The sequence below is a fragment of the Myiozetetes cayanensis genome, unplaced genomic scaffold, assembly GCF_022539395.1.
Source record: "Myiozetetes cayanensis isolate MyiCay16 unplaced genomic scaffold, myiCay2020 scf1, whole genome shotgun sequence".
NCBI classification, from domain to species: Eukaryota; Metazoa; Chordata; class Aves; order Passeriformes; family Tyrannidae; genus Myiozetetes; species Myiozetetes cayanensis.
This window is the reverse complement of record NW_026086604.1, coordinates 4,013,242-4,039,136: the sequence shown is the minus strand read 5'-3', so window position 1 is coordinate 4,039,136 and position 25,895 is coordinate 4,013,242. Positions and strand designations below refer to the sequence as shown.

General features: G+C 42.6%; 1 protein-coding gene across 1 annotated transcript in view; it reads right to left on the bottom strand.

Annotated features, from left to right (window-relative positions):
* Positions 1-25,895, bottom strand: part of COL22A1 (collagen type XXII alpha 1 chain) — a 224,706-nt gene that overhangs the window by 9,630 nt on the left and 189,181 nt on the right. Inside the window, exons 45-61 of the mRNA XM_050324956.1 lie at positions 25,624-25,671; positions 23,861-23,974; positions 23,627-23,680; positions 21,255-21,308; positions 20,555-20,608; positions 19,005-19,058; positions 17,666-17,719; positions 16,814-16,867; positions 15,767-15,820; positions 15,148-15,192; positions 14,151-14,204; positions 13,071-13,124; positions 11,267-11,320; positions 8,707-8,778; positions 6,880-6,915; positions 6,000-6,044; positions 5,531-5,710 (exon numbers count right to left, since the gene is read on the bottom strand). Coding sequence (XP_050180913.1) covers positions 5,531-5,710; positions 6,000-6,044; positions 6,880-6,915; positions 8,707-8,778; positions 11,267-11,320; positions 13,071-13,124; positions 14,151-14,204; positions 15,148-15,192; positions 15,767-15,820; positions 16,814-16,867; positions 17,666-17,719; positions 19,005-19,058; positions 20,555-20,608; positions 21,255-21,308; positions 23,627-23,680; positions 23,861-23,974; positions 25,624-25,671 — 1,080 coding nt within the window. The remainder of the gene's footprint in view (positions 1-5,530; positions 5,711-5,999; positions 6,045-6,879; positions 6,916-8,706; positions 8,779-11,266; positions 11,321-13,070; positions 13,125-14,150; positions 14,205-15,147; positions 15,193-15,766; positions 15,821-16,813; positions 16,868-17,665; positions 17,720-19,004; positions 19,059-20,554; positions 20,609-21,254; positions 21,309-23,626; positions 23,681-23,860; positions 23,975-25,623; positions 25,672-25,895) is intronic.

Sequence of the window (25,895 nt, the reverse complement as noted above, 5' to 3'; positions counted from 1 at the left end):
CTTGGCTTCTGGAGTCGAAGCTACAGAGGATCTGAAGCCAACTACACCCCTATGGAGAAGGAAATACTGGCGGCATATGAAGGCATACAAGCAGCTTCTGAAGTGATTGGCACCGAAGCACAGCTCTTCCTGGCACCCCGACTACCGGTGCTGAGTTAGATGTTCAAAGGAAAAGTACCTCCTACGCATCATGCTACCGATGCCACATGGAGCAAGTGGATTGCTTTGATTACGCAACGTGTCCGAATTGGAAACTCGAATCGCCCCGGAATTTTGGAAATCATAACTAATTGGCCCGAAGGTGGAAACTTCAGTCTGGCAGACGAGGAAGAAGAAGAAGAACCAGTGAGTCGAGCTGAAGAAGCTCCGCCATATAATGAACTGCCAGATGAAGAGACGCGTTATGCTCTTTTCACTGATGGTTCTTGCCGTATTATAGGAGGGAACCGGAAGTGGAAAGCAGCTGTTTGGAGTCCCACCCGACGAGTCGTGGAGGCCACTGAAGGTAAAGGCGAATCGAGTCAGTTTGCAGAACTCAAAGCCGTCCAATTGGCCCTAGACATCGCAGAGAGAGAAGGATGTCCAAGGCTCTACCTCTACACCGACTCATGGATGATAGCCAATGCCCTACGGGGATGGCTAGAGCGATGGAAAAACATGAGTTGGAAGCGTAGAGGAAGACCCATCTGGGCTGCTGATTTGTGGTAGGACATTGCTTCTAGAGTAAAGAAACTAGATGTGAAAGTCCACCACGTAGATACCCATGTACCCAAGAGTCGAGCCAACGAAGAACATCGTAACAACAGAGAAGCGGATAGAGCTGCGCAAATTGAAGTGTCACAAATAGACCTGGACTGGCAACATAAGGGAGAGTTGTTCCTAGCCAGATGGGCCCATGATGCTTCAGGTCATCAGAGCCGAGATACCACCTACCGATGGGCACGAGACCGAGGGGTGGATTTAACCATGGACACTATTTCCCAGGTTATCCATGACTGTGAAACCTGTGCTGCTATCAAGCAGGCAAGAAGATTGAAGCCCCTATGGTATGGTGGACGCTGGGACAAGTATAGATACGGAGAAGCATGGCAAGTCGATTATATCACATTGCCACAGACCCGCCAGGGTAAGCGTTATATGCTTACCATGGTGGAAGCAACGACTGGATGGTTGGAGACATATTCAGTGCCCCATGCAACGGCCCGAAATACCATTTTGGGTCTTGAGAAGCAGGTCTTATGGAGACATGGCACTCCAGAGCGAATTGAGTCAGACAATGGGACTCATTTCAAGAATAATCTAGTGGCCACGTGGGCACGGGAACATGGTATTGAATGGGTCTATCACATTCCATATCATGCACCTGCTGCTGGAAAAATTGAAAGGTATAATGGACTGTTAAAAACAACTTTAAAAGCACTATGTGAGGGAAAATTTAAGAACTGGGATAAGCACCTAGCCAAGGCCACCTGGTTGGTAAATACTAGAGGCTCTATCAATCGAGCTGGCCCTGCCCAAGCAGAATCCCTCCACACTGTAGATGGAGACAAAGTTCCAGTGATTGACCTGAGAGGTATGTTGAGTAAAGCTGTTTGGGTTACCCCTACCTCGGGCGAGGACAAACCCATTCGTGGAGTTGTTTTTGCCCAAGGGCCAGGGTACACCTGGTGGGTGATGAGGAAGGATGGAAAGATACAGTGTGTGCCTCAAGGAAATTTATCCTTGGGGAAAAACTAACTTTGTGCTTCAAGTTGTTTTACAGGAGACCAGTCACCAAATGAGAGAGACCTGACCAAAGCTGATACCGGTATCTGACGATGAGACAGTGAACCAGTCCTAAACCTGAACTGTGATTGTAACCAAAGTGCCAAGGATCTGAACTGAACTACTGTTGATGCTGAAGTCGATCTTCTACCACAAGACAACTACTCCAAAAGACTATATATATATAAATATGTGTATATATGCGCGGGATATAAGCAAATACATGACATATAAGTGTTACGTAAAAATAGTATGGAATAAGGGGTGGAGAATGTAGTAGTTTTAAAACTAGGCCTTCCTTGGTGACCAAGTTGTAACCAAGGAACCAAGGCCATGTTCCCAGTATTCCATACGATTTTTACGTAAACAAGAGTATAAATAAGAAGAGAGAGGAAACTCTCGCTCTCTTTCTTCCGGTGGACCGAAGGCGAAGGTAGCTTTGCTGTCGCTCTACCCGGGCGAGGGAGTGAGGCCTAGCGCATCTGGTTGGCCTTGAGAGGCAGAGAGTGCCGGCGGTTGTGTGGTGTGGTTCGCTATCTCTGGAGGGAAGTATTTGCATTGTATCCCTTTTAATCCCTTTTTCCCTTTTCCCTTTCCTTTCCCTTTTCCCCTTTGGGGGGTTCCCTGTATATAATTTTCTTTATATAAATCTTCCACTTAAAATTCAGTTCGGTTTGGGTTCTTTTGATTTTCTTTTTCGTGATTTTTTCGATCAATTGCGCGAGAGCGAGAGGGAGGGGGAAGGCTTTGTCCCTGAGGTCCAGGCACTTGGCTGGGAGCCAAGTCCAACCTGGGACATGTGGACAAGGTGTAGGACTCAGCACTTGGTCTTGTTGAACCTCCTGCCACTGGTGGTGGCCATCAATCCAGTCTGTACAGACCCCTCTGCAGAGCCTTCTTACTCTCCAGCAGATAGACACTGCCACCCAGCTTGGTGTCATCTGAGACTTTACTAATGGTAGACCCAATCCCCTCATCCAGATCATCAGTAAAGATATTAAACAGGATTTGGCCCAACACTGATTCCTGGGGCACACCACTAGTGACAGGACACCAACTGGATGCAGCACCACTCTCTAGGCTTGGCCATCCAGCCAGTTCTCAACCCAGCACGGAGTGCACCTGTCCAAGCCATGGGCTACCATGGGTTTTCCAGGAGTACGCTGTGGGAGATGGTGTCAAAGGCACCCAAAATTTCCAACCTGCTGGCAAACCAACGGCTCAACGGTGTAAATAGGGAGCCTGGCCTGAGGGGATAGTTGGAACAGTTTTCCCACCTCCTTCCTAGAGAAAATCTCCTTCCTCCTCCCTATACACTCATAGGACAAGTAGTAGAAATCAGTAGACATCCTCAGCCCTGCCAAATCACAGTGGAGATACCACCCCCTTTTCCATCATGGCATGTTTCCTTGCACAGAGATGCACGTGTGCCCTCAGGGTAGTAACATTGGGTATCTGGACTTGCTAAAAACACTCCTACTGGATGCACTGCCTGCCAACAAGCCTTATCTCAAGGAACAGGAGCCAGTTTATGCATATGATACCTTTTCTTTCAAACCAGTACGAGGTTCTGCCTGATTTCAGCCTCTTAAAGAGAGACAGGGGATGTGGCTTCCTGGCCTTGGCCCCCTACCCAGCCCCTAAGGCACAGCATCTTTCATCCCTTCTCTCAGCTCTTTTGTGTGACGTTGCTGTTGTACAGCTGTAATAGCTGTCAAAAGTCAGAGTGACGTGAACAACAACTCTGGATGATGCAACTGAAAAAATGATGAAAGGATTTTTGGTAGGAGGTAGAAGAATTTTTTAGGTTGTGGCTTTCTAAGTAAATAAAAAAAACCCAAAAAACAAAAACAGAGGTTTTAGGGTAACCAGTCTCTTGTCTTTGAATAAACTCAAAAAAAAAAAGTAACTATATTTAAAAATAAACCATTTTCAGGCCACAAGATCAAATGTTTTCCTTTGTAAATCAGAAAATTAGACGTTTCACTTGAAATACACTTTTAATTTTTTTGGCTAAAATTATTCTTTGAATTTCTGCTAGTTTGAAAATACTTCTGGTCAACCTAAAGACTGTGTTCTTTTCTCTATGAGCTACTTGCATTAAAGTATTGCTATTCCCACACACTTTTATCTTTTTAACATACAAGGATGCAGTTTGTGTCCTTTAGGCTTATGAAAACTTAGTGAGCTCTTCTGAACCAAAAGTTACTCTTCATTAAAAAAAAAAAAAAGATATTTTATTAAAAAGCTAAGTAACATTTCAGTTTTAATCAACAACACTGCTGATAAGTACGGAGTTGTCTATTTGCTGCCTCCTTCCCAAGATTTAGCATGAGAAAAAGATGTGTTCTTCAGTGACAAAAGAAACAATTTTTTCATTAAGGACTAACCATTTGTGATGGCTCTTACTGAATATCCCAGTAAGTAAACACAATTGTGGAGCATACTCTGAAGGTTTACAAATTATCTTTTCAAGTTGTAACCCTATTAGTTGCATTGTCTCCATAATCATTACTTAATCTCATCAAACCTCTGTATTGTTGGGACACACAACGAAATGCTTTGCCTAAAATTTACTCAGCTTTTACATCAGAGATTATTTCACTATTTATTCTCTTCTGAGGTGATCTCAAATTCACCCTCAGGATGGGTATAGTGGTTTCACTGATGTTGGTAGTTTTTCTCATTCTGCCACATGCACCACCCTCAGGCGTTCTCAGTAGTGAGATTGTTTCCCATTAGGGGGGAAAAAAAAGAAAGAAAGAAAAGAGACAGAATATTAAACAAAAATAGTATTTCATGAATTTTGATGAGCTGGCTCCAGGATTTCCAGGAATAGAGCAGTGACCTTTCCACAGCTCAGCATTTTGTCTCTCCTAACAACCAGCAGCAGAGGAAGGCATTAGTCCTCCATATGAAATGCTGCACATTATTGCCCTAATAGAAAGAATTTTTTTTCAGACTCCAGTGCCATGGACACAGTCACAGATCTGATTTATGCATTCAGAGGTAAGAGGCATCAGTGGCTGGCTGCCCTGGCTATGGGTCTGGACTGCTCAGCTCCCCTGAGTGCAATTCAACACCCCCACAACACTTCCCCGTGGGGTTCTGAGCAACCTCTTCTAGTGGAAGGTGTCTCTGCCCGTGGCAGAGGGTTGGAACGAGATGGTCTTTCAACCCAAACCATTCTGTGATTCCCTGAGATGTGCTATAACTCTCCTTAATGTGCACCAAGAGATAAAGGCTCTGCCTCCCCGTTACAACACACTCTTGCTGTCGTGGTTTTGCCCACCAGCCCATCCCTGGGGCTGAGGATGGTTTTGTTTGCTGACAATTTTTTGCTGTTGTTCAGGACCCCATTGGAAATCATTCTTTTTACGGGTCACAAAATACTGAACAAACAATGCCGTCTGAACATAAGACTATGGAGACTGTGTCTATTTCTGGAGTGACAGGAGGGTCGCAAGAGTTGTCAGTGGTAGAGGCCGAAGTAAGCTTGACTGGAGACCAATGTGAAAAGCATCCCATTGTGACAGGGCCAGAAGCCCCCTGTATCCTTGGTATTGATTACCTGAGAAGAGGATACTTCAAGGACCCGAAGGGGTACCGATGGACTTGTATGGGGGGTATAAAAGTAAATTGAGCCAGGGCAAAACCACGACACTTGCTCTAGTTTCCATCAGCCCCAGTGTAATTTTAGGTACATTTCTGATCACACACTGTGGCAGTGAAATTATTGTACAAAGCCCTTCTCTGGAAATCTTACCCTTGGTCCTGGAAATCCTGGCTGTCCTGGAGGACCGGGAGGTCCAACTTGCCCAGTGTCTCCTGGGGGTCCGTGGGGACCCATCAGTCCCGGATGGCCCTTGTGACCAGGTATGCCAGGATCACCCGGAGGGCCCTTTTCTCCTTGAGGGCCTTTTTCGCCTTTGATTCCAGGCTCACCCTAAGTGAAAAGAGAGGCATTATTACCACAAAATAAGAGGCAAAATTCTGATTTCCAAACACAGCAAAACACTAAGAGCTGAGCTGGCAAAGTTACTGAATGCAACATCTGGTGCACTACAAATGATCCACAAACTATTACTGACGGAAAGTGATTAAAGAGAGAGCTGGGAGAGTGGGAAGCAAGGGCCATGTTTCACTCTTGAGTGACCCCTACACCCTTCCCCTAACTCAAAACAGCTCTCTTCATTTCAACATAATGAAATAACCAGTAATATTCTCCAACCTACCCTCTCTCCTTTGGAGCCAATTTCACCATGTTTCCCTGGTGCACCCTGCAACAAAATAAAGGTAAACATAAAAGATCTCTCCATAATAACAGTAAATAATAAAACAAATAGCTTTGCAATGATTCTTGTGAGCTGAGGAAAATTTATTTCCCTGATGGTACCACAGTTTCCAGAGAGCTCCCCACTGGCTCAGTTATCAGTTATTAGCTCCCCACTGGCTCTCAATTATCAACAATTCAAAAAAAAAAAAAAAAAAGAACCATGACAAGCAGGTCAAGGGAAGTGATTCTCCCTCTCTGCTTCTCTCTGGGGATACCCCACCTGGGGTAGTATGTCCAGCTCTGGTGTCATCAACTTAAGAATGACATGAATCGGTTGGAGCAAGTCCAGAGGAGGCCACAAAGATGCCCAGAGAGAGGGCTGGAGCACCTCTGCCATGGAGACAGCCTGGGAGAGCTGGGATTGTTTAGCCTGGATAAGGCTCCAGGGGGCTTATAAGAAAGATGGGGACAAACTTTTCATCAGGGACTGTAGCAACAGAATGAGGAGTAGTGGCTTCACAATAAAAGAGTGTAGGATATTGGGAAGAAATTCTTCACTATGAGGGTAGTGAGGCCCTGGCACAGGTTGCCCAGAGAAGATGTGGATGCCCTATCCCTGGAATTGTTCAAGGTCAGGTGGGATCGGGTTCTGAGCAACCTGGTCTAGTAGAAGGTGTCCCTGCCTATGGCAGGAGATTGGAATGAGATGATATTTAAGACCTCTTCCAACCCAAATCATTGTGTGAAAAAAAATCAATTTGTTGAGACCCAGGTAGCGTCCTTGATGTTTTTTCCCAAAACACCAATCTTATTTTGAAACAACTGGGAATTTAACTTACCTCTTTTCCAGGAGGACCCTTTTCTCCTGGTTCTCCCTAGGACACACACAAAGTTCATTTAGCAGTGCACTGGAAGGAGTCAGAAGAAAGAGTCTACCTAATAACCCTAATCCTTGTTTTCTGCTAAGAACACAAGTATTCTGCACAGCAGCAGGTTTGGATTGATTTATCCTTAACATACTGCTATTGGTCATGCCTGGAAAGACACATCCTACTATTTAGAAAGCAATTTTTTGTAATGTTGCTTACCATGTAAATGTAAATAACAGGAAATAATTTCTAACAAACCAGCTGAGAGCAGGACAGATGTTTCACCAAAAGTGTGTTCCTGCTTTCAATAAATGTTGTTCCTTTTTCTTACCAATACTTCACAGAACTCCATGCACTTTGTAAGGTCTGGTTTAACTTAAGCAGCACCAGTATCATACCCATAATATTCTAAACATGTAAGTCAAGTAAATTTTGTAGGTAGAAGTGCCATCTTATATTATACCAGTTGAAATAACACATACAGAGCCAGTGATAAAGGAAGTTCAAGCCTGACATCTTGCCTTTCTTTCAGAACTATGTTAAATAACCTAAATTTGAACAAGCACCCTATTAGATTTTTTCTATTTATTTTTCAAATTATTTTCCCTGCATTTACAGTGTGATAATTAGACAGTGCATTTTGCATTTTAGCATTTAAATGAAAAAAAAAGTCAGTGGACTCCTGAAGTGCAGATAAAGCAAAGCAAACCTTAATCTAGTTATTCTTGATATTCTGCCCACTTCCTCATGCCATGAATGGAAAGATTCATCTTTGTAGCCCATTTGCAACTAAAACACATGATCATATCTATAACATGTGCATGCAGGTGGTATGTTCCCCATAACCTGGAAACATAACATCTTGGGCAGTGCTAGAGCTATACATGTATCCATGAGTAATGGAACTAATCACAGATGCCTGATCATGTCAGCTCCTAATTAGGCAGCTTTAGACTCACTCAGGTATTCCTTAGGGCCACTTCAGTCTTAAATGGCCACCATGTTTCCTGCTTTAAATTAACTTTCCAGCTAAATATTTGTTTCTCCTCTTTTCATCACACAACTGCCTTTCAAATTATAAAATAAAATAAAATGTATATACAAAAATACAGAAGGAAAAAGAATCATCCTGTGGAATATTCAGCTCTGCTAGAGTCACATCTTTTACATCTCATTTTTGATCCAACAGATCAACAGAAACAAAAATATTTGCCTAACGTTAGCCTTTTCCATCCTTCCAGTGGAATTTAACATGTTTTACTTGCCTTGGGAGGGCTAAAGATACTGGATTTTGAGGCTGTGATCTTTTCATGTGTCTAGGTATTATTTTAGATCACTTTGGGAGATATATCAGTGCTTTAATTGCAACATACCTCTGTGGCTGGCAACAAAGGAATTTTCCTTGGAATAGCAAATATCAGAAATACCTGTATTATTATCACTCACAGTTTTCCCATATAGTCCACCTGGGGTTCATGCAGATATAGAGTCTGAGAACTTAAATACCCCATAGCCATACTAAGAAGACTATTGAACCAGTCTGATTAATGTACACGTTATCAGGGCTGACTGATAAGTACCAGCTCCCTAAATGGGATTTTGGATGTTGATCCATATGAAAAATGGTGGTTTTGTAGTCCAATTTCCCTTGGAAGTGAAATTATATGGGTTCTGGATTTGTCAGGTCTCCTGCTTATGTTTTTTTACCTAACTGAAGGTGACTGTGTCCCATCTTTAACAGGCTAATATTTAAAAGCAGGTAACAAGAGGGTCTAATCTATTCCTACACATACTCACAGGAGGTCCTCGGGGTCCTATGAAGCCAGGGAGTCCTGGGCTGCCTGTTTCTCCTTTATTTCCTTTGGGACCCTTAGGACAGAAATGAGACAGACACTAGCAACCCTTTCTGCAACATCTCTTTCCTAGAGCATGCATTTACAGATACACTGGAACTGGGAAATTTCACTGTAGCAGCAGGACTCCTAAAACTGACAAGGAAAGGAAGAACAAAATCATTTAGAAAAGCAGGTTTCAAATACCACGGTTGCTTTATTAATAATTGGTGCAGGATCCCTGGGAGAAGATGAAAAGGAAGGAACAATTATGGCAGGGAGAGGAGGTGTGTTCCATGTTTGTTCTGGTGTCACATGGTTTATAAGGGGGTGTTGAGAGTGGAAATGCTGTGATGGGTGATGACAGGGAAACAGTGCAGGTGATCATACTGCTCAAATCCGAGAATACAACCTGCAGACAGATACAGAGCTGCTCTTTTGCCTTTACTTCCAGGTTAAATTTATAAAATGCCTGCCTTTCACTTATTTCTTGTAATATTCTGTCAAACTATCCTTTTTCCTTACAGTTTAAATGGCAGTTCATGACACAGAACCATGTAATTCAACCTTCTTATACGATTTTAACTCTTCTTTTAACCTTTTCTTTCACAACTTTGTCCTGTGCCTTCTCATTCAGAACATAGCCCTTTTCCTTCTTAGAGTAAAACTTTTGTAGAGTGAATACCAACAAGCCTGGTAGGCACAAAGCATGTGGATTTTGTGTATGCAACCAGCCCTGGGGACTTCAGGGGCTGGACTGTGTTGCTGTGTGCAGGCACGAGCACTGTGAATTGGGATGGGCACTGTCAAACAGCAGCTGCAGAAGGAGAAGGCTCCTGGCAAGTTTTACCTTGTGATTAAAAGTCAGCAACGGTGAAGGTAGAAAAAAAAACCCCACCCTTATTGTCGTAATAACCTTTCTCACATCTCCTTTTTCTCAAAATAGTAATATAAAATATTGGCTTGTCACACCACATTGTGAGGGAAATTAGTGCTCTTCAAAATAAATGGATTCATGTACAGCACAAGGAAATACTTCCCATAATAACCTTTATGAAAGGGAGAGGATTCATTTTAATGACAGAGAAGGATACTGATGAGATGACTGTCTGTTCTGCTGACCAACACTGTCTCATTGTTTCCCCTTTCTCATCCATCTGACTTTATCCTTTTTCAATCTCCTATGTTATTTTTGGACTCTAAATCCTCTGGAGCAGAGGCTGCTGTGGTGCTGTGTTTGTGCAGGAAGCTGGCTGGTGAGTCCCTGGGTCACTTGCTGATGGTCTAGGTAATGTGATAACACTATGATAATTAAAAAATAATCCCCACTTGGCATTCACAAGGCATCCCAAAGCCACAGCGACCTGGTGGAGACCCAGAAGGTAAAAAAGGCAGTGATAGGAACTGGGAACAGGGCTGGGTGAAATGAAAATTAGTTTGAAAATGCAACAGTGAGGGACCATGGAGTAAGAAGCAATGGCAGCAGTTCCAGGAAGGTAAGAACTTATGTCAAGGAGGAAAAAGCTGTGGCACTTATTTTTTGATCCAGAAAGGCTGTGAGACTGCAACATACCTGTGCCACCTGTAACCTGGGAGTTACCCCCTCTCCACACAGAAAGGTGATATTTGCTTATCTGAGACATCCCTTCAGCAAAGCAATGACTGATCAGGGCACAAGTCTGTGGAGAGGCTGGGGTGGCTTTATGACATTGCAAGACCTACAAAGAGTGAAATCCTGCTGCAGTTTTTCAGATTCCTCCTGCTCTGGCCTTTGTTTTGCTCTGAATCCAGCAGTCCAGCAAACTGAACTGTATCCATGGGCAAAGAGAGGCAAGAGCCCTGCATTGCGATAGATTCTAGTGGACACAAAGGTATATTTGCATGGAATTGATGAATTCTGGACAGTTTTCAGCAGCAGAGCAGAGAAAAAAAAAAAAAGGAAAGAAAAGAAAGAAACTAACAAAACAAACAAAACAAACCAACAACTCTTCACTGTCCTCCTTACAGCTCTTCATTACCAAGCTGTTCTTCCCCACAGGATGGCCTCAGGGGAGTTTCATTCTGCTTCGTGATCTTGGTTTACTGCCCGCTGTCTGCTCTTTCCCCAAGTGCCTGGGGAGGATTTTTCTGCTGCTGCTGTTCCTGGATGGCAGCCTGCCAGCTCCCTGAGGCCCTTTCCTTCCTTTTGACAACTCTCTGCAGGCTGCACGCTCTCTGCTTGGCAAAATTAAATCTACTGGTGAAGATGGGGCATGCCAATCTCCTTTCCATACCAGGTAATCAATCATTTCCTTTTGCTGTGAACACTTAAGTTTCACTGGGGAAAAATGATGACCCAGTTAGAATCTCAATTCCAGGAATGTAGCCAAACCCTCTCCAAAGTCATGGCCAGCCAGTGGTTTTCGGATCACTGATCTTAAAACATGGAAACTTCAGGAATGGTAACCAGCTACACATAATCCACTCCACCTATGCTTTCTCATTCACCTCTCCACGCTGCATGAGCTTCCTTTTGTGGTACTTACTGGGATACCTGCTGGGCCAGGTTCTCCTGCAGATCCAGGCAATCCATTCTTGCCCTATGTCAAAAAGGAAAAAAGGTTAGTGACGTAATGTACACTACAATTAAAAATATCCACTACAACAGCAGGGATTTCTTTAGCACTGTTCAACCTCCTCTCCTGACAGACTGTGGAGTATCTTATTTGCAATCGACCCCACAACTTCTGCATCCCTGATTTCATATGTCTGACCCCATCTTAGGCAAAAATTGGGATGTGGACCCAAATCCTCTGGTCTGAGGACTAAACCGGCACTTCTCCTCCTCTTTTCCTCCACCCTTGTCTCTATCATATGTAGCATCTTCCAGGATGGATAGAGCCACCTACCACGGCTGCTCCAAGTCACCAGGGTTTAGACAAGCCTTTTTTATCAACTCAGAGGAGAGAAACACTTGTGATAAAGCCTTGAAACATTTGATACTTACCTGACACCAGACAATTCAGAATGAGCCAAAACGTCCTTTAAAAGGACATGTTTCTCACTGTTCCTTAACAAAGGAGCTGAGTTGATCATCTACACTGACTAAAGTTTGATGAGATGAAGTTCTACACCACTTACCATGCAGGGGTGTTTTTCCCTTTTCCCCTGCATTGGAGTTGACTATAAAGGTCAGCCCTTGTACTGGTAATATTCAAACTCATGACTCACACTCCGTGTTAGAGAAGAAACAAAGAAGAGGGAGAACAAGAGAAACTGATACTTTGTGTTTCAACATACAAACAATCAAGTCTCTCTTCTCCAAAGAGTTATGATAAATTTTATCACTTCAGATATTTTTACTCATGGCCAGTGTTGTGCAGGGGCATGACATGTTAGTGAGTGATGCCAGCAGTACAGGAATAATGAGATGAATTACAAGGTCAACACGGGAGCCTTCGATATGTTCCTGCATTCTAACCCTCACAGGTTGGAGGGACCTGACACTCCAGCTCCTGGCCTTGCTGCCTGAATCAGCATTTTGCCCTGATTATAGAACATGTTGTAGAATCTGTTTATCTATCATGTCTTGCATAAAGGAAAAGAATTTATTGCATCACATTAAAGATGTGCTGAAGTTCAGCAACAGAAACCTCCATTCAAATTTGAGAAGGGTTTATTTTAAAAACCGAATTTAAAACCCCATTAAATTAATAAAAGTAATTTCTGAGCCGTCTCAAATGGCACTTTTTGAAATGTCAACTGAATTGCCATGTCTCCACTGAAGTCATAATAAAACTGTGCAGGTGAAAAGCACCACAGCTGGACCCCGCATATCTCAACCTGGGCACACACAGTGTCTATCTTTGAAAACTGAGACCACGTGAGGAGTGAGTGAAATTCTAGAGGCAGGACTGGAAAATGAGCATTTCTGACACTGAAATCCTGACAGAATCCATTAAACTGTTCTTCCCACTGAGTCAGCAACCATCAGTCCATTGCAATATTCTAAGTCTTCATCAGTTTCTAGCAATATCATTCTTACTTGTCTTTCTCAAAGTGAGAAAAGGGTTTTAATTAAACATCATCTGAATCTTCCTGAAAAATCTTCCCTCAAACCAGAGTTCTGGAATGCAGAACATCCCTACTATACACAATGTATGGATACCCCACTCTGGAAGTGTTCAAGTCCAGTCTGGATGGGGCTCTGAGCAACCTGGTCTAGTGGCAGATGTCCCTGCCCAGGACAGAAGATTGGAACTAGATTATCTTTAAGGTCTCTTCCAATCCAAACCATTCCATGGACTATAATGTACCTGCAGAAATGACCTGTCAGAAGAGAAAACTCACCGGCTGTCCTCGGAGTCCTCGAGGGCCCTGTGGTCCCATGGGACCAGGATCACCCTGAGGGGAAGGAGAGTATTCTGGTGAGTGAGGAAGATCTGACATGGAGGCAGGTGAACAAACATTTTAAAATGTTCCTTATAAATTGCATTGTTCATATATTAGGGAAAACAGTATGAAAGGAGTCTCATTCTCCCTTTTCAGTTATTCATGAGATAGACCAATCTTTGGAATTTTAAACTTCTATCACTAAATGCAGCCTGATTTCAGGCAGAAACCATTTTTATCAGATTATCTTAAAGCTGTATTTCTCAGGGACAGAGGCTCTCTAATACTTCTCAAGAACTGACTACTCTGTTCTCTCTCCAGGGAGGCTTCAGAGCTGCTTCTATCTTCTCCTAGAGGTTCCTTTAGGTCTGTCTTACATTTTGCTTTGTAGGGTACCATTTACAGCACAACAGTTTCCAGTGATACAAGGGGGTGCAAATTAGGAGCCACTTCTCCAGGTCCCCTGGCAGATGCACATCAGCTGCTTGGTAGGTTGTTCAGCAGTTGCTGCAGGATCCCACGTCAGCAGCACTCTCCCAGGGCTTTGTTATGTGGCTGCACTTGACACTAATAGTGCCAGAGGATCTGTTTGTACCATCTCTCTTTCTTCCGAGCAGCAGCAACTTATTCCATAGGTATTTCATGGATTGCAGTGGAGCAGCACACTCAGTCAGGTACAGCTGTGGCAGAGGAAGCGTGACAGAACCCGGTCCAGTGGGACCTGCAGGATGAAGTACTGCTTGGAGAAGGATGGCAGAAGGCAGGTCCATGACTACCCAGCATAGCCTGGCTTTCACACAATGTTGCTCTCTCTTCTTTTTCAAAGATATAGCTGACATTTTAGTGTCAGTAGCTGAGCAATGACAAAGGCCCTCTAATTCTTTGTTTCCCCTAATGATCATTGCACAAATCATTCCCTGCAGTAATTCACCCTTTATTGCAGTTTCTGCAGCTGTTTCAGGTCAGGGTCACTGTGAATTAAAAATTTCATTTGTCAGGGAGAAGGAGATTCATTTCTGCTCAAAATGGTAAACTTACATCTTTCCCTGGTGGCCCCTCACGACCAGCAGGACCCATCACACCTGGCTCCCCCTGCAATTCAGCAAAAAGGAAAGAGGGATCAGATCAAGGTCAAATTCAGACCAGTAGCACCATTGTAACTGGTACTGGGTTTCTGCAATATTGAACTGAGCTCATTGAAAACTTTTTTAAAGCCAGCAAGAGCCTCATTCATCTCGTATGACATGCAGCTTATAAAAAAACCTCAGAAGTATCTCCTGTAAGTGATGCACAAGGCAGTGCATAATCTGCTGTCCACCAGATTATTTACTACTGCTAGTGCAGCCACTGAGAGCCACCAACATATTCATGATGCTGAAGCTATCATAATGAGAAAGAGATGAGGAACTCCAGCACTGTATTTTCCAGCTAAGCTTCTGAAAGCGAAGAATTTTATTTCCCTGTGAAAAGGCAGAATTAGGTGGAAGAACATTCGGTTTTGTATTCCACCTTTTACACCAAGAAGCTCAGAACAGAGTGGAGAATAACTTTTTGTGCAGGACTTGAGGTTTGCGGTTCACAATCCCCAGGCAACTAAGCCAAAGGGACATTTCTATTCACATTTCTGTAAGTTTTGTACTTAAACTTATTTTGCACTTCTTCAGCATTTTTGGAGGAGAGCTAGTACTTGTCCAACAAGTGCAGAAGGGTTCCTTGTAAGTCAGCATTTGTACCAGGTGGATGTGTTATGGAGGCATCCTTGAGGCTTCCTCACAAAGGGCTATGTCAGAGGGAGCATCAGAGAACTCAGCTCTACCAGCTGCCTCCCCTAACCCAGAATCAGAGGTTCAGTGGAGGGAATGAAGACAGTTGTTGTCATTTTGTGCCATAGACGTGGCCCATGGAATCGTTGTTCAAAACAACCATGTTGAACACTGTCATCATTTTTACTTTATCATTTATTGCCTCAGAAAGCACAACTTCAGTTTGCAACTTCTTTCTCCCAAAGATGGTGCATGAGGTACATGTTACTTACCCGGGGACCTGGGGGACCCGTATCTCCTCTCTGTCCTTTGAAACCCTATGCAAGACAATGAAATCAATAATTTTCCATCACCCTGAATGTGAAACACTAAGAAGACTCTAGCTTGAATGTTTACTCAGAAACCTTCACAGTTTTGCCTAAAGTTATTGTGGACCACTCAGCATGGAGCAGTCATGTGTCAGGGAGTAATTAGGAAGGGCCACATGACAGGGAAAGCTTTCCATACCTCCTTAGGCTGTAAAACCAAGGCTCTAGTCTGTGTATCCCTGGTGTGACCAGCCAATATATTATTTAACCCTAAATTTCACTTTTCCCCCTCTTTCAGAGGAGACATAATAGAACACAACAGCTACACCTGTGACTGTGCCTTCTGGCAGAGGGATGCCATGAAGTTATATGCATTACCTTCCAGATGACGGATTTACTCTAAGTGTGAAGGATTTGGAAATGTCTGTGTTCTATTTTTGTTTCTTATTTATGCATTTATTTAGTCACGATGCCATGACTAGTTATATGTTTGCATCAGTAAAGGACCTCATCTGCCCAACAAACGCTTCCTGACTACAGTTCAGAGGAGTGAGGGGATTGAACCCTTCAGAGCAGCACCTACCGGTAAACCTCTGGCACCCTCCTGGCCTGGGAGGCCTGGTTCTCCAGGCTTTCCCTGTAGGAAACAATCATCTTCATATTAGTGAGAGTTTCAGGCCCATCTCCCTTAGACATAACATCACTGAGAACTGTGGTTACCCAGGGTTTATCCAGCAATGTTTGAGCACACAAGGAGAGCAGTGACAAACACTCCCATACATACCCCAACCTGCACTGTCACCTGCACTTTGGGGTTTGGAGGCAATTTACACCTCTGGACTGGTGCACCCTTGTAGTGTTTTAATGTCAGAGGGGCACAGAGCAGCACCAATACCTAATTTAAATTGGGTGTTTTGGTGGAAACACAAACTCTCTGCAGCTGCTGTGATGAGCACTCCTCTACAGACCAGGTGTCCCCATGACTGGGAACTTGGCTCTTCCCAGAATCACTAAGTCCCATTTCATGAGTCACAGAAAGAGGCTGGCAATGCTTGATACTAGAAGCACATTCTTCATATAACACGCACAGTTGCCAGGAATAACATTCACTGCCAAATTTATTAAGACTTCCTTTTAGCTGACAACTTCATGGCTCAGCTTTTCTGCCTCAGCCAGTGAAAGTATAGACTAAGTAGAGAAAGTCAAATATAAACCCTCTAATTCTAACCTCTAAAACAGAATTGTCTCAGAGCAATCCAGAAAAAGCTTCTTTAAAGATACCTCATCTAAACTTTTTATGGCCTGTAAACTTCTACCTAAAAGATGGATTACTGGGTTTAATGTTACGAGACAACCTTCTTTCTCTGCAGTGTTTACACTAGTCGTAAAAGTGGAGTCACTAAGTTTTAGTGTATTTATGGTAGTTGTAAAAGTAAAAGAACCCAGTTTGTCAAGACTGCTCGTGTGTGACGCTTATAAATTGCTCAAGATAATATAGTCCTTCTGGTGTTAAAAACAGACGTGCAAACAGGCTCCTTGTTCCCCCTAAGGAGTCCATAGACAGGTAGCTCCAAAAACAACAACTGGATGGCTCTGATTGCCTGAGCAAAATGGTTTTAAATTACATTACCGGTTCCCCAAGAGATCCTGGTTTGCCATCTTTGCCATCATTCCCAGCAATGCCCTGTAAATGAAATGCAAAACAGGGTATAAGAAATCGATGGGGAAGATTGGTGGATTTATTCTGTTAGCATGACAACTCTGCTCATCATGGCATGCTTATGCTTGCCTAAACCTCCAAAACCCACCCTGCTTCTATAGCTCAGCCATTAACCTCTCCCTGCCATACCACTGAAACAGCATAAACCATTTCCCTTTCTAATACAGCAAGTTTAAGGGGTTCTTCCTTTCCAGCAAGGTGAGCACTCTAAGAATCTTGAAACAGGATTCTGAAAACAGCTGTTATAAATCATTGTAATGCCATTACTTTCATTGAGGTAGGCTACTTTACCCTAGAAATAACTCTGGTTCTACCTCTATGTCAGATTAAAAAACTCCCAAAATGTTGTACTATTACATTTTCCAGAAGAGAGGAGTCTATTCCCAACATGCACTTGACCTTGAGTCAGTGCAAAGGAATAATTTTGACTGTGGACTCAGAGAAAGTCAGTATTCCAGTCTGTGAATTCTTGTGTCCTTACACTGGAGTTATTAGTTGATTTTTTTTGCTCTGCATAAGAGTATTTCTTCCAGTGAGGAGATAGAAAAGGAGCAGACTTGATTCACATTGGTAATTGACACTTTATTTTAAAGTGATCAAATACAGCATTCACAGTGTCCTGCACCAAGGACATTGTATCATTATAACAGAGACCATCATAGCTTTTAAAGCACCTCAAAAGTGTAATTTCTTTGTTTTACAAACCTATGTCTGTATGAATAGTTTAATTTATTGGACAAGAAGGAGTTTAATTGTACTCACTGGCAGTCCAGGCAGCCCTGGTGGGCCCTGTGGACCTGGTGGACCATCTTTGCCCTGGAAGGAAAGAAGAAACACCATGGGTCAGAGAAGCTTTTCAGATGTTTCTGTCAGATATTTATCACACATATCTCGACAAGGGACAATTGTGAGAAGCTGGTCTTGTAGCCCATGTCACAGAGTCTATGAAGTTTTCTTGAATTCCTTGTAGTTTAAACTGGAGGGCTCTCTTTTCACCTAAAAAATTCTGTATTAACTATGACTTCTTACAGATTGGGAAACCACTGAAATCACTGGTAATTTTTTTTCTGAAGTTAATTATATTTAATATTTTGTCCTTAACTTACTGCACTAGGTGTCCAGCCAGGAAGTAGATCTGTATTTTATAACTATCTAATGAATAGTTACAGGAAGTGTCTTGCATACAGTCTCAAGAAATTCCTTTTCTCCACAGGACTGGTCAACAGCATCCCAGGTCTTTCACAGTGTCACAACCTTGATCATCCATTTGAAATGGAATTTTAGTCAGCCTGTCCATCTAGTCTCTGGCCTTTTTGCTGAGAGAACTCACTGATTTCATAACACTCATCAGCAGGACCATCACTGCTCACTTATGACGAAGTTCAGGTTGTGCAATGGATCTGAAAAAAGCAACTTGCTCCTTAGGAAACCTTGATCTAGAAATTAATCACAGAATTGCGCAGTCTTAAACTGTTCCAGCTCAACAGCTTGCATTCCTCAGGGAAGGTTCATTTTTAACTTTTCAACCTGAAGTTAGCATCAATCAGATTACCTGTCTCTCCCAGGGTTTTCTGATGCATTACCATAAAGTAGCATCTAAAAACCCTTCAAATGAAACAGAAATAGCAAAAATTCTTCATAGGCTTCTCAGAGGTTTCACCTGTACTGGTATTTTTTGTCAGTGGTGCCATGGAATGGTGTCAGGCCCTGGCATCTGAGCAGTCTGTGCTGTGACATCCTTCAACACGTTGCTGGTTGTATTTTTATAATACCCACAAAGAGTTTAGGTATTAGCCTAGGTCATGAAGCATCTTTACAGATTTAGTACTCCTGTTCTAGAGGCTAAGAGATGTTAATAACAAGAACAGACAGACAAGAGGTACTAAAACCTCCATACAGATCCCATGGGCTGGATTATGCTCTGGATTATTTGGAGATTCACTTGGTGAGTTAAAAAAAAATTCAAGAACAGAGTAATCTGTGGAGGTCCTACTTGTAGATGTACAGTTGATACAGGCTGAATATTTTGGGGAGATCAGCTTTGTGAAGTAAAGCTAATCATAGGTGAAGCCAAGTGTGAAGCACAGAGCTTAGAGCTTACTATGTCTCCTGGGTTTCCCACTGGTCCTATTGGTCCTGGTGCCCCATCTGATCCCTAAACAAAACAAAGCAGAAACAATGTGAATGATTCATGCATTCTGTACTTTTGTCAACATACTCCCTGCCACAGCTGGCAACTCTGAAGTTTTCTTCAGTCTCTCAGTTCAGCATTCATTCAATTTCTTCATTCAGCACCAAAAAGCAGTGCCAATCTCTGCACTCAATCAGCCTCCAAAGCCAGAAAAAGTCAGATACTTGAGTTTGGTCCTGGCCCTTCCTTCTGAAAATAGGGGACAAATAGGAAAAAGCTGATATTGTTACAAAAATAACTCTGAAGAACAGAAATCACGGGAGAACAGAAATTATGAAGCATACTCTGCAGCAGGCAAACTTCTGGAGCCACGAGTCAATGAAGGCAGAGGGAAAAGTCAGCAAAAGCTGAAGAGTAAAATTATCTAAAGGACATCACATTTTGCTCTGCTTTGACAGGGTCAGTTTTACTTTACACATTTCCTTTGGCTGTCAGTCTGTTCAGAGGGTCCCATAGGACAATTTTAAGTATTTTAATCCTACTGGAATAACCCTGTGGCTGTGGCATATGAGGTTAATTTAGACACAGTAAATATGTCTTCTCCTAAAATAATGTTCACAGGACCACAAATGACCCACAAAGCAAGTTCACATGTTGTCCCAGTGGCAAAGCATCCAGAACCCTTAAGGCACTGCTATCATCTGAATAGAGAATTTAATCTAATCCTATTTTTCTGGTATGTCCTGTCATTTAGTCAGTGCTGATCCCCAGTACAGATGAAGGTGGCACTGCCTCAGCACGGCAGAGCCAAACTGCACTGTAAGCAGCAATACGAGCAGTGATGACTGTGGGCAAAGAAAGACAGTTTGGAGAGAAAAGTCCCTCACTCAGGAAAAGTCCAAACACCTGAGGGGTGTAAAGTGGAGACATTGCCAGCAGGAGAGCCAAGTTCTTTCAGGCCTGCTTCTGCACTGTCCCCTCTTTTTAAATACAAAGAAGTATGAATGTATTAAAAAGTGAGTACAGCTAAGAATGAGGAGCATTGTGATGGAGAGGAACATGTGTAAGAGGCCTTTCAATTCAAAAGTAATCCACATGATATGAGAACTGGAAAAAATCAAGTCTCATATTACTGTGTAAAATTGAGAACTAAAATGCTCTTAGATCTGCTGGTTCTAGATTAACAACTGATTCCACATGGAGTAAAACACCTATACACATATTAAATAGTCTCTGTGGAAGAGTTTTCATCATCATTGTGTTGTGTAAAGAGAGCAACTGAAGCTTAGCATCAATTTACAGAGTGAGCTGAAGCAATCAGTGAAAAGTGGCCAGTGTATTAAATAGCAATTACCATGAGTGGGGAACTCTATGACACTTAGGGGACCATTAGGAACCCACTGGAAAATGCAAATTCAGTGCATGGACAGATGGGAATGGTCCTTTCTTCCACATGGAGCTTGCAACAACCTTTATTAATAAGAAAAGTACAGGATCATCTTTGCAACAAAGGAACTTACAGGTGGACCAGGGTTTCCAGGAGCCCCTGAGAAGCCAGGCATTCCAGGGTGGCCCTGCAGAATGAAAAGAGAGGCTTTCTTTAGGAACTATTCACACCTCTGGTTGTATAAAAGTTAACTGGTCATTGAATATTGTGAGGTAAAATCAAAGCTAGATAATACCCAGACAGAGGCTGGTTATTGTGGAATTGTATATACAGGAATTTAGGCAGGAAACCAAACCTGTTTAAAATATCCTGCAAATCCCATTGAAGAGGTGCTGATTTGCACATTAAACTAGTGACTCAGCCCTTGGAAAAATAACCTGTGAAAGTTTGTTCTAATTTAGACCAGACTCCTCTGTCCTGTGACAACTCAGTCCCTCCTAAAAGGGATCATCCTTGCATTCACCTTCTAAGACAAATAGAAACACTGGATTTTTCAACCCAATGACACCTGACCTCCTGGATATCATCTAGGGATTGTCTGAGGAAATTACAAAGAGTTAGCTAATGTAGAGAATTGAATGCATTTAATCCAGAGCTGAGGTAACAGATGACACAGGAAGGTTTTTCCTGGAGATTTGTGGTTTATGAGTGATGAAGAACTACCATCTTCCTGCTTTGCCTCTGAGAAGGGAATTCTTCCACAGACATCACAGGAATTACTGATAAAGGGAGAAGCACAGTGACAGCACTGCTGGAAAGCATTCTGTTTTTACCTGTTCACCTTTTTCTCCTACATCCCCAGTCATACCACGATCTCCTTTAGCACCCTGATAATAAAAAAACAAAGAGCCATTGAAAGTCACTTCAGTATTGTGACAACTTTTTGACCTATTTCATAAAGTACTTGGACATTTGAGCATAAAAGTCATGAATTAGGACTGAGCCCTCCTTGCCCTTCTCTTAAGTTCTTCCCTAGAATTTCACTACCAATGCTGGAGCCAGGAATATATGTGAAGCATGGCCTTTGCATAGCTGGTTTTTAATGCTATAGTCTCATAAACATAAAGAAGAATTACACATCCTTAAAATCAGACAGGTTGTTAGGAACTTAACTAAATCCCATCTTGATAAGGAACCATCTGGCCCAACAAAGACTTCCAACAGTATGAGTTAGTAATCTCCCCTCCCTTCAGGGACAACAGCAATAAAAATGGCATTTCCAAGGTGCAGCCTGAAAATTCGTGCCCAGAAAGTGCTCCCCTCTTTCTCTCACTGTTTTTCTGTCCTAATGACACAGAACAGACAGCTAACTGAAATGTAGATATCTGTATTATCAGTGCTTAAAGTAAGGCAAGATGAATCTCACTCAGCGAAAAATACTGAGGTGATGGTGAACAAGTTATGAACAATGTACAGAACAATAATGAGCTGCTGGCCATGGAAATAATACTCTGGTTTACTACATGAGAGCTAGGTGACAGGGGGGAGAGGGAGGGTTTCTATTTGTTAATTAAAAGAGCTCTGATTCATGTGGACAGAAAGCATAAAGCTACTCAGGAGCAAAGTTCTGAAGTTCTACTGCTCTGTTCCAGAATGGGACCCAATAGTTTAGATGGTGTTGGTAAGGACAATACACCACACAGTCATAAGTAGAGAGTAATTTGGGTCTCTCACTGCAAGATTCCTCCTAATATACTCAAAAAGAAGTCACAAAGACTGTCTCTGTGTTTGCACTTTCCCATGGGTCTTACAGTATTTGCTTTTAGCATTTGCAGACTCTTTTCACTGAATTCAAGTTAGGCTATTTATCAATTTCTTGATTTTATTTTATGCACATGTATGGTTTGAAATCTGTCCTTTTATTTCACCTAAACACCCAATTTTGTTGCCTAAATCCCTGCTTTCTCATAACACGGAAGAAAGTAGCAGATGTGGTATGTCTCAGACTGCTTGGCATTTCTGCCTGTTATTGGCCTTATGTGTTACTAATTCTCTTGCAAATTTTGTCCTGGAACATTCTTTCATTTTGATCAATTCTGTGTTTACTTTTGAGACTGTACTGGCCTCTCCATCACACTTTTAATTGCAAGATATAAAATTAATTCATGAATCTCTATTAGCTTGTCCTACACTCTAATAAGTGCAAATACAAAGATGTTAAAATAGCAGGAGTTTATTTTAGACAGTAGAGCAGTAATGAAGGGATATGTGGAGGAAACTGTGGTCCATCAGGAAATCACCTTCTGTCTCCCTCCACTGACGTTTTTCAATTTATTTCACATTAGGCAGTTGTAAAGGTTTCAGTTGTGACCAGGCACTGGCATTGTGAGCTGACTGATGACAGACCTCTTCATGGGAAATGCTTGAAATGTGACATTATTGGAATACTTCAGACAGTGGAAGTTTTGTGTTGGCCTATGTCCCTAGCCTATAAGGCAGAAGCACATAGCTGAAACAAGGAGTTCTTCCTATAACTTGTTTCAGGAAATATTCAGTCTGTGGATAAAACCACCATGGGAGATGGTGTGCAAGGAGCCCAGCAGCTCAGTGCAGCAGCCTTAATTTAAGTGGTTCCAGAACATAACATTCAAGAGGAGAGGAACAGGCACAGTGGCTACTGCTAAGGCTTTAATTTCTTCCTCACCTGGTTTGGCTTGAAATATTCTCACAAGTCCTTATCTGTCATTAGGACAACAACGTAAAGAAACTCAGCATCAAGAATCAGGCTCTTCACGTGTGTGTTTGTGTGTGAAAGGGATGGCAGAAGACACTATTGGAGTGAAACAGCATCCACATGGGGAGCTGTGCAGTTCTGCCCACCCAGCAGGGCATTGTTACCTCCTCACACAGAGATGGATCCCACCAAAGTCCTACTGCAGCCATGACACTCCCAGTGCCATAGAATGGTCTGGGTTGGAAGGGACCTTAAAGAACATCCAGTTCCAAACCCTCTGCCATGGGCAGCGACACCTTCCACTAAACCAGGTTGCTCAAAGCTCCATCCAGCCTGGTTCTGAACACTTTCAGGGATGAGGCATTCACAGCTTCCCTGGGCAACATGTTTCCAGACTAATTAGTGTGATTAACTAGTCACAAGTAAGTTTTCATTGGACAACTGAAAAAAAACAAAACAACAAAAACCAACCTTTGGGCCATCAAGCCCAGGTGGGCCTGCAGGACCTCTGGGACCAGCAACCCCCTGCAATGCAGAAGAGGTAGAGGTAAACACTAGTTTAGCCCAAAAGCATCTAAAAAATATTCAGTAGGATGTTGGCCAAAAAAAAAAAGAACACCAAAACCAAAAAGAAAACCAGCCATATTATTAGAAAAACAAGGTTACACCAGATACAAGGCTTGGTCACTTCCCCAGCTCTCTTACCATTTTCCCATCCTGGCCATCTCTACCTGGTGGTCCTCGGAGACCTTTATCACCTTTGAAACCTGGGATGCCTGGCAGTCCTGGTGGACCAGGAGGGCATTCACTGCACACATCCTTGGAGAGAACACGGAGACACACATCAGCAATAGACTGCAGGCACTTAGAAGACCCTACAGATACCCAATATGAACACAGCACTGTGGTGCTGGTATACACAAACCTTTGCAGTTTTAGCTCACTGGGCAGGATTGGGGTGAATTTACCTCACAGAACTGCAGTAGGGGCAGTGTGGAGCATGGTGAGGGTCAGCAGCTGAGCTCACACATGCTCCCATGAGGAGTTTTCTATTAGTTCTATATCCTAACAGATCATCCAGGATCAAGAAACCAAGGAAAAACTCCTTCCTGATGTGGAGGTCAGAGAGTCACAAAGCAAGAACAACATCGTTTTGAAGTTTCAGGACTACTAGAAAATTGTGTCCGTACCAGTCTGAAAGAGCTGGGTTACTGCTCAGAGGGCAGATTTCTAGGGAAAAACAGGTGCAGCAGAATGTCAGAAAGGGTGTTCTGCAGGGGAAACTGTATTCAGCAGCTAGCACGGCCAAGGAGAACTCATCCAATGGAGTTTGTGAAGACTAAAGTGAAGTGAATGTCACAGTGCCTTGGCCAAATTTTATCATGGACAATCACTACCTCCCTCCCTCCAAAACTCTTTGAAGCATCATCTCAGTAATCTTTACACTTCAGCTATGCTCAGGAAATTAAATACAACGATATGACATTTCCATCTCAAAGGCAGATTCCCTTCAGCTAAAGGGGAGGGAATCCTGCCCATAGGAGACAGCAGAGCACAATAGACAGATCATAAGGCTGGGAGTCAGAAGACCTTGCTACAACACCCACTTCTGACAATTATCTGTTGCAAAATTGTGGGGTAAATTGTCTGAGTCTCAGTCCCTACATGCACCTTTATCTACTTACAGTGTCAGTGTTTGATGAAACAATGCCTTACAGTGAAACCTCCAGAATTATATTGGGCTCCACAAAACAAAGACAGCTCTTCAAAGAAGTCATTTCACATCTTAAAAGGGCCCTTTTCTTAATGTAGTCAGCAAAAGAAGGCAACTGTTTAGTTTGTTTTAATCAATAAGAAAGGATTTCTTGCCATGTTTCAAGACAGCATAAAAGACTCCCAACTCAGACCATGGAAATCTGTAAGGATTTTGCAGTCAACATCTACCAAAGACTGACTTGTTTCCCAAACAACTCTCTACATGGAGAGTAACAGCAGACAGATCATCACTTTTGAAACATGGATGCTTTTGGAGTTAATTACCTGCATCCTTTTAGATGTACAAACTGACTTTGCACACGCAGTTCAAAATTACTCTAGTCACTGTTGAAGCCATATGTGAAAAAATCAGATATTTTATTAATTTGGTTTCCATTTTCTGGTTTAGATAATACAACTGGATAATGTTTATTTCTCCTTGGGAATGAATGCCTCAGAAAGAACCGAGAAAGCCTCAAAGTTTTTATAGGGATCTTTGTAGGTCATTTCACTGCTGGGTATGGCATTTTCATCTCCAGTGTGAGCTCTAATGTCCCAATACCGGTGCAAGTAGGAGACTTACAAGTTTTAAGCTTTGAAAGAGTGTTTAAAGGCACCTTTTGCACTTGTAGCTTAGACCCTTTCCCATCACGGAGTGATAGGTTTGAATCAAACACACAGATAAACTCTCACCCTCATCAAAGGCTGATTACCTTTACTAGAAGATTTATGTCCTCTGGAGAGAGAAGGGGTGGGGAACCCTGTGGAATGAGAAATTCATTATCTCAGGCAATTTTAAAAGGCAACAAGACATTAGATTTTTCTCCTGAACATGCTCATGGATTTTCATTTATTTCCCTTTCCTTGCCTAGGACTCACACACATGCACTCTATCACATTTGAGATGAGTTCTTGCTGAGGGCACTGCACAGTGGTGCTAAAAAACTGCCTTTAAAATTTTGAGCTTTTTACATGCAGAATATCC